Below are 12,808 nucleotides of genomic sequence, written 5' to 3' on the forward strand. Positions count from 1 at the left end.
ATGTTAGTTTAAATAATAATGCCTTGAATATATGTGTGATTGTTAAAGATATATGGTTCTCATTACCAAATGTGGTTTGTTATTCTTTATATCATCTTCTAATCATCTTCATAAACAAAATAGCTCCTTCAACGATTGTCATGTAGAGGGATATTCCCACACTTTAGAGTCAAGTTCCTGATGTCCAGGATGAACAGGGCCCCTTACAGAATTGTTTGTGAAGTGTATTTTTATCTCACTGATGCTATATTTTACTTGTCTTTTTACCAAAGTTCTCAGAATGTTCTGTGATCAGTGAATTTCAGTTCAGGGTAGGATGAAAAAGATGAAGCAGGAAAATTAAAGTTATTTTTCCTTGAATTTTGCTAATTCATCCAGCATCTTTGTCCACTAATTTATTTAACAATTTAAAAAAATATAGGCACAGGGCTTCCCTGGTGGTGCAGTGGTTAAGAATCTGCCTGCCAATGCAGGGGACACGGGTTTGAGTCCTGGTCCAGGACGATGCTGCAGAGCAACTTAGCCCATGAGCCACAACTACTGAGCCTTCGTGCTGCAACTACTGAGCCCGTGTGCTGCAACTACTGAGCTCGCGTGCCTAGAGCCCATGCTCCGCAACAAGAGCAGCCACTGCAAAGAGAAGCCTGCACACCGCAACAAAGACTAGGCCCCGCTCGCCGCAACAAAGGCCCAACGCAGCCAAAAATAAATAAATTAAATTAATTAATTAAAAAAATATATAATATCGGCACAATGCTATGTACAGAGTATAAAATAGAACAGTTAATAGGGAACACATGGTCTCTCTAAAGTGTATAATTCATAAGAGAAGACAAACATGGAAAATGTTTACAAATGAGGTAAAATGCCTGCTATATTCAAGTGGCATTAGTTCCTTTCCTCATCCTGTCAATGAATATTTATTGAATACATAACTGCACTAAAAATAATAACACTGAACAAAATATACATGGTTCCTACCCTCAGAGATCTTATAATATATGTAGTAGACAGAAATTAATCAAATGATCATAAGAAACAGATTATAATTACAAACTTATGTGATATCGAAGAAAGGAAAAGAAAAGAACAGAAAAGAAAGTGCTTTATGAGCACTTATAACAAAGCACACAACAGCAGCAGTGGGGGATATTAAAGCAAATTTGAAAAAAACAGGAGTTGAGATGTCAATAAGTAGTAATTAGACTTGTAGGTGAAGGAATATAGTGGACTCAGGAATTGGAAGGAAATTGATTGCATAAAAATCCTAAACTGGAAAGGAGAAGACACATTCCAAGATTTAAAGAAGGTCAGTATGGTTGAGGAAGAGAGAATGAACGTAAACTACTGTAAGATGAGGCAGAAATTTGGGGCATATTAGAGATTTGAGTTTTATTCTTTGAGCACTAGGAAGCCATTGAAATATGGTAAGCATGTAGTGGGCTAAGAAAGCTCAGATCGATAGTGATGTAAGTACATGTGAACTTTAAAAAGATGACTGACCACTCTGTGGAAGTCAGACAGGAAAGTAGTCAAAATGGATGAATATGGACTGGTCAAAAAAAACTATAGTATTTTAAGCAAAGAACAATGACAGTTGGCCTAGAGTAGGATGGTGGCGAAGGAAAATTGATGAGACCTAAAAGAAAATCTCCTAGACAAAGCAATGTTAAAGTGAAAACCTAAAGAAGTGCCCTAAAAAACTTGTCAGGGGAAGATTGTGCTAGGAAGAGAGAGCAGCATACATAACGGCCCAGAGAGAGGAGAATTGTAAATTGTTCTAAGAATTCAAAGCCTAGTATAGACCACAGAAATCTCTGGGAGAGAGTAGTTGGTGATGAGAAGGGAGACATAAGTAGAGTCAGATTTTGAGGGTATATATGAGCCATATTAAAGGCATTGTTCATTTTCAAGGAGAAATTTGAGGATACTGAAGGAATTATCTCTAATTTTAATCCGTCACATCATGCCAATATTCTCCTATCTTCCTCAGCAAAAAGTGGAAGAACAGTTAGATTAGAAGAGTAAAATATCTTATGCAACTATTTAATAAGGTAAATGCCACATTTTGAATGATATAGAAACAGTAGCATTTTAAAAAATGTATTCAAAATGTCACACATTATTTCTAATTTTATAACATTTACATCTCAAACTAAAAAATTATTCCGGGATTAAGGGGTTTTACATGATTATTTTATTTCTTTATTTTCATTTCTCAGTGTATCAAGTAGGTATTATAGAAAAAAAGAGGGAAAAATCAAATTGCCAATCAGACATAGTGAGCATAATGAATCTGTTTTTGGTAAATGGACATTTAAAATCTTTATATAATGGATTCTAAATAATAAATTACCATATTTAAGGGGAAATGTTGATAAACATTTGTTTGTTAAATAACCTCTTGTTTGTTAAAACAACCTCTCAGGCTTTTCAAAGTTTAATAACTAGGGATGCCATATGGATAAAGGAACTGGGTAGGGGATATCTAGCTATAAATTTCTTTCCAGTTCTTTTTTTTTTTTTTTTTTTTTTGTGGTACGTGGGCCTCTCACTGCTGTGGTCTCTCCCGTTGAGGAGCACAGGCTTCGGACACACAGGCTCAGCGGCCATGGCTCACGGGCCCAGCCGCTCTGCGGCATGTGGGATCCTCTGGGACCGGGGCACGGACCCGCGTCCCCTGCATCGGCAGGCGGACTCTCAACCACTGCGCCACCAGGGAAGCCCCTTTCCAGTTTTATTGAAATATAATTGACATGCAATATGGTATTCATTTAAACTGCACAACATAATAACTTGATATATGCATGTATTACAAAATAACTACTACAATAAGTTTAGTTAACATTCATCACCTCATATAGTTACAATTTTTTTCTTATGATGAGGACTTTTAAGATCTACTCTTTTTGCAACTTTCAGACATACAATACAGTATTTTTCACTGTGGTTGCCGTGCTGTACCTTCATTCCCAGAACTTACTTGTCTTATAACTGGAAGCTTGTACCTTTTGACCACCTTCACCCAGTTCCCTCGCCCCCCACCTCCCACCTCCCACTTCTGGCAGCCACCAATCTGTTCCCTATTTCTGTGAGTTTGTTTGTTTTTTTTAGTTTCCACATATAAGTGAGATCATACAGTATTTGTATTTTTCTGATTTATTCCACTTAGCATAATGCCCTCAGGGTCCATCCATGTTGTCACAAATGGCAGGATCCCCTTCTTTTTTATGACTAAGTAATACTTCACATATTTACATATATATATATATAATATATATCATAATAAAAACTAAATCTAGAATTAATGTATTAATTGCAACTTCTCTAGCAAAAACTTAAATTAAAATGAAATACCCCCACTTCCTAAAATAATGTTGAATTTATCTATATTAAGGTATTGAATACTTAATCCATCTTAAGATATATATCCTCCTACCTAGATGGCATGATTGTAAATGTTTACTGTCTTTCTAGGGTATGAATAACACTTAATGAAAAATGATTTATCTCTTTCTTTCTTAGAAATTCTAGCAGAATTTGAACATCTATTTTTATTATGCTATTTTTTGAGGTAGTACATTCATTCAATTGTTAAAAGTAGAATTGAATTGAAATATTAAATGCTCTATCAGAGTATCTATTTTTCTTTTTTGATGTTATGTGCATGACTACACTAATATATTTCAAGATTCTATGGTGTTTTCTCATCTTTATTTGACTATTCTTACCTAATGGCATAGAGTCTAGTGGAATCAATAGAAAACAACAAATAAAAGCATTAGAGAGCCTGTTTCAGAAGTTTACTGTCATGCCTGTCAAAAAGTCCAAATGTACAGATTCAACTTTAAAGGAGAAAAGAAACAGTCTTTTTTTTTTTTTTAACATCTTTATTGAGGTATAATTGCTTTACACGGTTGTGTTAGTTGCTGCTGTATAACAAAGTGAATCAGTTATATGTATACATATATCCCCATATCTCCCTCCCTCTTGTGTCCCCCTCCCACCCTCCCTATCCCACCCCTCTAGGTGGTCACAAAACACCGAGCTGATAAATAAGCCAAAATACAAAACTCTTTTCTCAGAGGTTGTTACTAAGTATATAAAGACCTACATCATAGCCTATTTTTAGTAAGTAAATCAATTAGCCAGAAATGAATATGCCTGGTCTAGTCATTCATCAAACCATGCAGCCCGCTGATTCCACTTACAGATACTTTGTTGGTATTTGAGGAATATAAAATATAAATGATGGATGCCATGTTTACTACTGAACTTTTAACCAGATATCTGGTATTAATGTATTTACTACATCTTACTGTAACTATTTACACAACTATCTGGTTTGCTTGTGAAGCTATAAACTCCAGGACTGCACAATTCACATCCTCTATCCTGTCTTTGTGTCTTTATTGCCTAGTGGATGTCAGGCGCATGGTATATGTTCAGTAAATATTTATTGAATGAATGAGTAAACCTCTATGCATAAAATCATTACATTTTAAGTGATTTTGTTGTTAAGTTTCAGAGCCAGCCTATACCAATCCCACCCTATAGTAATTGTTTTTGAATGAAACCCCCAAAAGTCTATGAATTTAAAGCTGTAAAGATAATAAAAAGAAAAATATTATCCCCATTTCAGATATAAAATTGATGTGATTGAGAACTGAAAAGGGAAAATCAGAGTGCATAAAACATAGTCTATAATATTAGCCAAGATAGATATTAATAAGTATTCCAGTTTTATTTTTATTGTGTCTACTGTCTATGAGACAAAGCTACACATCATTATAATATTTAAGGTAAACTTCCAGAAGCGTAGCTTATAAAGTGATATATTAACAATGGCTATAATTTATGGAGAATCTACCATATGCTAGGTGTAAGAAAAACTTTTTGTATGCATTATATCCTTTAGTGAACTGAACAATCTTCTGATCTAGTTAATGTCCCCGTTTTACAAATAAAGAAATAAGATCAGGGAAACTAAGAATTTTCCCAAGGTCACATAGCTAGTAAATATGAGAGCCATAATTCAAACTCAGAGCTATTAGAATCTGAGGAGAGTGTTCTTAGCTTAATTCTAGTCTGTGAAAGGGCATTCACTGCTGTAGAAGTAAGCACTAAAGCTTGGTGAGTAGAGTGAGGGAAGCAAAAGACAGAGGAAGGCAGCAGGGAGAAAGTCCATTATTCCCCAAAGACATGAATGATTTCAAACCACTCCTATCTGAATCACCTGGGGACCTTTTATAAATGATATTCCTGGATCTGACTGTATGGACCTACTAAATGGGAATCTATAAGCATGATGCAAAAGTCTGAAACTTTAATAAGTTATTCAGCTAATTTTTACAGTTTAAAGTTTTTAGAGTCAATGACTAAGGAAGATTAAACTCTATTAATTCAGACAGTAAATCAGTCAATCAATCAGTCAAACAAACAGATTGCAGATTTAGCTTTCAAGTAGTTTTCTGAACTTGAGAAAGTGCTTACTACTCAGGACCTCAGTTTTCTTCTCTTCCAGATGGGGTCACTTCATGGATCTGAATAGAAGCAAAACTCTTACCAATAGTAAGTTCACTTCAGAAAAGATGTAAAAAACAGTGTCTAACCATTGGTCTTTCATTCATTTTCTTATCTACAATCCACCCTAAGAACTGTAGGAAAGCTGGCATCTCTCTCCTGATTCACGTCTTTTTTAGACTGTTTTTCTCAGTTAAATATGTAAAATTAGATCACCCTGATGCAATTACTCCAAGGTTACAAATAACAGGAGTTCCAGTGGGTGTTTTTTTTTCTTCCCATTTTCATTAAATTCCCTCATAGTAGATATAAAAACAGTTCCTTAATTGACACTGATTTGAAAATATATTGAACTCAAACATGTCAAAATAAATTAACTTGTCTCTCAGTAGAAAGAAAGCAATAGAGCCAGATTGAATCCCAGTGAACTTTTATAGCACTTATTTACAAACACTTTTATATCCTAAACTGCACATCATTTAAAATAATTAGGAGCTTTATGGAGCACATATAACATTTACTTTTACTGTTACTTCTTAAAACCAATGATAAAAGTAAATTTTGAATTGTAGAATAATTCTTTCATTTTATATTTATACTGTAAAACTGGGGCTAACATTTGGAAACCACACATTCCGTTATTTTAGTATTGGCATTATTCAGATGACTCAGATACATTAAAATATTTAATTGAGAGATTTATTGTAATCTATATTTTCCAAAAAATCTATTTTAAATGTTAAATATCTATGAGTTAGTTTATACATTCATAAGAAAATTATGGTGTATGTGTTTTGCATATAAATTCTGTAACAGTTAACTTTTCTAGGTCACACTTACTTTATTTGCAAAAATGTATTTCTAAACAACAGATTTGGAGTTATTTTGATCAACTTTCTTCTTACTAAAGTGCACCTATTTGTAGTACATTTATGATTCAGCAATAAAACATATCAAACCACAAAAAGACATGGGGGGAAGCTTAAGTACATATTGTTAAGGAAAGAAGTCAGACCCCAAAGACTACATACTATATGATCCCAACTATATGACCTTCTGGAAAAGGCAAAAGTATACAGATAATAAAAAGATCAGTGGTTGCCAGGTATTTGGGTGGGGGTAGGGGGACAAATAAATGAGGAACAGGAGATTTTCCGTCACTGAAACGATATTCTGTATGATACTGTAATGGTGGATGTATGACATTATACCTCTGTCCAAACCCATAGAACATAAAGAATGAAACCTCATGTAAACTGTGACCGAAGTGCTGCCTTTGAGGGATAAATAGGAGCCAGTGCTGCCATCTGGAATATGTAGGACATGTAGGCATTAAACCCAATTCAGATCAAGCTTTGTGAAAGAACCTTTAGTGAAGGTCCTTCCTTAAGGCATTTTAAAAATGTAAAACCATCAGTCACTCCAGGGCTCTAAAGTCCATGTCTGTTTAAAATATACCATTTTCTTTAGCATCCTCTTCGCAACCCTTTTCTGGGGAAAGGGAATCCAGTTGGTCTTTTGACTCTTAAGCTTCATCAGTAAGGCTATATATTTTCACTAGTGAGCCCTAGCTCTTTCAAGTGTCTTTTATTGTAAGAGGGCTTTTTCTCAATTATATTGGCAGTAAATCTTGCTTTAAAAAGTAGAATTCTTGAATTTCAGATTCCAAACAACTATTAGTTTTGAATTAGTTGTTAAAAAGTTAAATTGGAAGAGGGTTAATGATACATTGTTTATTATAAAATGGATGAAGTGCAACTACAATTATGTGAATTGATAGCAAGAGAAAAAAATTGTTTAAAAAATGTGGCTTGGGCTTCCCAGGTGGCACAGTGGTTGAGAGTCCGCCTGCCGATGCAGGGGACACGGGTTCGTGCCCCGGTCCGGGAAGATCCCACATGCCTCAGAGCGGCTGGGCCCGTGAACCATGGCCGCTGAGCCTGCGCGTCCGGAGCCTGTGCTCCTCAACGGGAGAGGCCACAACAGTGAGAGGCCCGCGTACCGCAAAAAAAAAAAAAAAAAAAAAAAAAGTGGCTTATGAGGAATCATTTATTTGGCTATAATTCTTTGCTTCTGAAATTAATCAATAGATTTTGATTGTATTCTACAGGAAGAAGGGGAATGATAAATCACATTATATCAGACTCAGAATGGTAGAACTGGAAAATACTTTACAAATAGTTTACTGTAAAAATCATAAATTGTCAGCCCATTGATCAAACCAAGTCAGGTGATGCTTTAAAAAATAAATTTCGTTGGATGCCAAAATGTAAAAGTTCATAGAATTTACATAAAAATTTGAATTTCCTTTTTCCATTTTAAAATCACTCTGGACTTGCCTTATTGCATGCTGATTATCCTTATTAAACAGAGTATGTAGTGTCCAATTCCTTTCCACCCCTTTCCCCATTAATTTATTCCCAACCCATTTTATTTAACTTTCTTATCTTTTTATCCTCTCTAACATCTGATTTTATGGATCCTGATTTACACCAATTCCTTCATCTTATATTCAAGTTATATGTGACTCCAAAGGGAATATGTAATTTGCCCCATCATGTAACTTGTACTTTCCAGGGCATAAAACAAAAATAAAATGGGCCTTCCCTGGCAATAAAATAGAAAAGAGTTGAAATTTTGTAATCTAATGCTCATTATCATAAAGGTTGATTTAATTCTAGCTAGGAGAAAATTGCATTTTTATAGTATGTTTTGATTTTGGTAGAAAGAAGTGTGTTGGAACATTTAAGACAAAGGTTAATGAGGAGATATTTTGTCTAGAAGTAAATCCCTTTTAAACATTTACTAACAGATAGAAGTTTAAATGTTTTTAGTGGTGGGCATAGGATTTGAATTCCTTCTTAAACTGTGTCAGTTGCTTTTTCCAGTATTAATCATTTTCATCCTGATTGTACAAAAATATGCATAAAATATTTTATTTTTAAAGTTTAAAATGAAAGATGGCATTTTTATAATGTTAAACCTGAAGGCATATTAGCTGCAGACTTTATATTTCTATACTTTATAAGGATCAAGAGTTCATTATGAAATAATTATGGAAAGTATAAAATTTAGCTCTTATCTCACATAGTAACAAGATAGGTGAGTAAACAATTTAAACAGCTTCTATTTCCACAAAAAGAAATTCAGTATATAAAAATCATCACAGAATATGACTAACATATGTTTTCTTATATCAAACTTAAGTTGTATGAAATTTGATCTGTCGTTAACAATTCATTGCTCTAATGTCCAAGCCATGTGTATTAGTTGTCTATTGCACCATAATAATACTACTGAAAATGTAATGAGTTAAAACAACACACTTATTATCTTGAAGTTTCTGTAGGTCAGGAAATTGTTGGCTGTGTCCTCTGTTTCATAGTCTCACACAGGTTTTAGTCAAGATGTTGGCCTAGAATCTCACTTGAGGCTTGACTAGAGAAGGGTCTACCTCCAAGCTCATGTGGTTGTTGCTAGGATTCAGTTCCATGTGGTATGTTTTACTGAGGGCCTCAGTTGCTTGCTGATTGTTGGTCAGAGCTCACCATTCCACATCTCCACTCACTTCATTAAATCCAGCAAGGGAAGTAGTCAGAGTCCACTAGCAAGAAGTTACAAGTTATAATCTAATATAACATAGTCACTGAAGTGACATCCCATCTTGTTTGCTGTATTCTGTCCGTTAGAAACAAGTCACAGTCTGCCCCTCCTACAAGAGGAGATACACAAGGGTAGGAATATGAAGGTGAGGATCCTACTGTGTTTGCATAACTCTTTAATTTTAACCCTTTCCAGGTTTAATGATTTCACAATCACCAAGGTCAACCACTAGCCAATGTTGCAAACAACAATTAGTCTTAATGTCTGTTTATAATCTAAAATATCATAGTAAAAGATATCTGTTCATAATCCATCAAAACTAACCTTAGTGTCACTTTTCTAAGTGCCTTCCTTTTTGTGGTGGTCTACTGTCATTTTAGGTTCAGAATTACCAAAGCCGTCCTTATTTCACTAAATTGACACTGTGACAATGCCTAGGTAAATATAATTGTGTTACCTCAGATATCTTTCTTAGGTAAATGCCTACTTAGGTAAATGTATCCTTTTCTTATCTAAACATTTTTTTAATTCGTTGGGACTCTTTTGATTGCAAGTGATTGAAATACTAGATAAAGGAGAATTTATTGTTTTAGTAACTGAAATGATGAGTTTACCTAGCTTCAAGTATAACAGCATTTAGATTACTAGTCAAAGTGTACAGGATGTATTTTCAACCTTTAGTTATTTCATTTGTGTTGGTATTATTATCAGCAAGAACCCCCTCATAGGGAGAAACATTAATATTCTAGTCAACAACAACAAAAAACCTTTTTTTGGTTACAGTAACATTCTTGGACAAGACTTTCATTGGGTTTGCATGAAACATTTACCACACATGAACATAGAGCAAAGCAAAATAAAGTGCCCTCATTGGCCCGAGCTGGGTAATGTGTCTATCGATATACCTGGGGGATTGGGTCAGTTCTACCCAAACCAGTTAGACTAACAATGAAGGAGGTATGGTTATCCAAAGCAATATCTGGATGCTATTAACAAAAGAAGGCAGAAAATATGCAGAGAAGTAAAATTAAACAAACAAATAGATAAACAAATAGATAAATACTTTATAATTATCATTAAAAATTATACATGTTAGTTCTTACTCTTTATCAAGAAATAGTTATTGACCATGCACTGGAGATATGGACCACCATTAGGTTCTATAGCATCTGTCTGTAAGATAGATAATTTTACATTTAGGTAATTTTAGTCTATCAAGTATATGGAGTACAGTGGCAAAGAACATAGCATTTTGGACAAGATGTTTAAGAAGGATTGTATGTAATTAATTTTTCAGACTGTATTTGTAGCTCAGAATTTGTTATAAAAGGCTTCATGTAAGCACAATATAATTGTGTAATGTAATCTAGATTAGAAGAACTGAGAAGATGGAGATAAAAATGAAGGATAATATTAAGAGAGTAAGTATTGCAAGATAAAAGGCCATGTGAAAGAGTGCCAGTAGGATTTATTTTATCAGTTTGAGGAAAGAGGCTAAAGCTTATAGAAATCAGATGGATTAGATAGATTGGACTATAAAAAGATTCGGAGATATTACAACTTTATATTTAAGAATTTTCTAAATCTGTTGGAGTTGGATTATATAAGTATCTGTGAATTGTAAGAGTGAGATTGTTTGCATTAGTTTATGAAGATAAAGTTATAATAGCCTAGTCACAGTGACCAATATTGTAAAATAAAATGGAGATTTTGAGAATGAGATACTGTGTTGTTAAAAATATATTTTTAAAATTAAACAGGTATCATGCAAACTATTATATATAGGATGGATAAACAACAAGGTCCTACTGTATAGCACAGGGAACTACACTCAATTCTGTGATAAACCATAATGGAAAAGAATATGAAAAAGACTATATATGTATAACTGAGTTACTTTGCTGTACAGCAGAAATTAACATAACATTGTAAATCAACTATAATTCAATAAACTTTTAAAAATAAATAGATAAATAAAATTAAGTGTCATAGTACTGGGGGCATAATATGGTTACAGTTAAGTAAAATAAATGAATTCAAAAGAAATATTAATTTTGTGATGCCATCCATTCAAATACATTCAGTACAGTTAAAGTTTAAAGTAGAGCAGGGTATGGACTAGACTAGAAAGAGATATCTGGAGGCCATTTGCTTAAATATGCTAATATTACCAACATAAAAGCAATATTTTTCTTTAGCAACTTGAGATAGCAAATTGTATCTACCTATTGCATTCTGTCCAGAAGTTGTTTGAGACAAGTAAAATGAATTTTATACAATTTTTGGCAGATAATAAAGTTGTAATATACAGGTGACAGGACATTCTTAACAAAGAACATTTGCATAATTTTGAACATAGTTTGGTAGGGCTGGAGTCTGAATGTGTTACTTTGTTGAAAAGTTCAAAAAATAGTATTATTCAAATAAACACACACACACAAAACTAACATATTCTATTATTAAATTCAAAACTCCATCATGACAAAATGGACAAGAAAAATAAATTATCTTCTCTAAACCTGCAGACCGCCTCCAGTAAGTGAACTTGCAACCAGAGGGACTATGGTTGGTGTAATTTCTGCTGCAGCCATCAATCAGAGTATTGTGTACTCCATTGTTGCAGGAAATGAAGAGGGTGAGTATATGTTTAGTCTGTGTTTTCATCATAAAACAATAAACTTAGATTTGGAATAAATTTCAGTTTTAATTACTCTTTACCCTATTTTTTTAGTAAGATGTGTCTGACTTAAGTGTAACTATGTGCTGAATCCGATTAAAAATCCAGTTATATTGACAAATGCTACTTATTTCCCCTAGGGAATACTCAATATCCAATTCTGAAAGCATTCCCCTCCCCCTGAATTAGGGATATTTTAATAATGTGTTCAAAGTTAATGCATACTTTCAGCTTTTGGTCATAATCATAGACTGCAGTAGTCTCTTGCCACTGTTCTGTGCCATCCACAGCCCTTACCCCATGTCATACATTAACTAATCCCGAAGAAATTTTAGGAACAGAAATAACTGTGAATGCCCAAAGAGCCACATCCATGATAAAAGCCATGTACCTTTTGTATGAGTCCTCAAACTGTCAAATCAAACATATAATCAACAGTTGTAAGTAAATAAATAATTTGAGTTTTGTCTACCATCACTTTTCACTGAGAATGGAATGGTTTGCTAACCTGTGGGAATAAGTTCATAACTCAGTTTTTCAATTAGCATATTGATTCTTTGTTTCACCTATGACCCACAGGTTAGTTGTCCTTTGGTTTTCCCTTTTTTTGAGTTAAATGGTCTGGCATGTTGTAGGTGGTAAAAAAACTAACTAACTAACTAACTAAAAACCCAGTTAATATACATTTAAAAAACACATGCATATTCAATATTAAACAAATGAATGAATGTTAATGTTGTAAAGCAGTTTGCAAGGAAATTATAAAAGCTGTTTTCAAGTATTTCAGTGACCAACCATTACTGGAAATTACTGCCCCTGAAGCAAGTGCTCAATGTAGTACTTTCCTTATTGTCTTTCTTTGTTTCTCCCGTGCTGTTATGCCTCCCCTCCAAATATTACTGACTTTCCTTTTTCCTTGAACTTACAACATCTGACTGAAGCTATGATTTCTGAATCTGTTCTTATAATTCTATCTGTTCTCTTCCTTGAAGTTAGCAAAGTGGC

The 12,808-nt window shown here is 33.9% G+C and overlaps 1 protein-coding gene across 7 annotated transcripts in view; it reads left to right on the forward strand.

Moving 5' to 3' along the window:
* Positions 1-12,808, forward strand: part of PCDH15 (protocadherin related 15) — a gene marked incomplete at both ends in the record, with an annotated part of 736,996 nt that overhangs the window by 606,916 nt on the left and 117,272 nt on the right. For all 7 annotated transcript variants that reach the window (XM_079712493.1, XM_079712490.1, XM_079712491.1 and 4 more), the window contains one exon: positions 11,652-11,761. In XM_079712493.1, coding sequence (XP_079568619.1) covers positions 11,652-11,761 — 110 coding nt within the window. The remainder of the gene's footprint in view (positions 1-11,651; positions 11,762-12,808) is intronic.

The sequence above is a fragment of the Hyperoodon ampullatus genome (assembly GCF_949752795.1).
Source record: "Hyperoodon ampullatus genome assembly, chromosome: 1".
NCBI lineage: Eukaryota > Metazoa > Chordata > Mammalia > Artiodactyla > Ziphiidae > Hyperoodon > Hyperoodon ampullatus.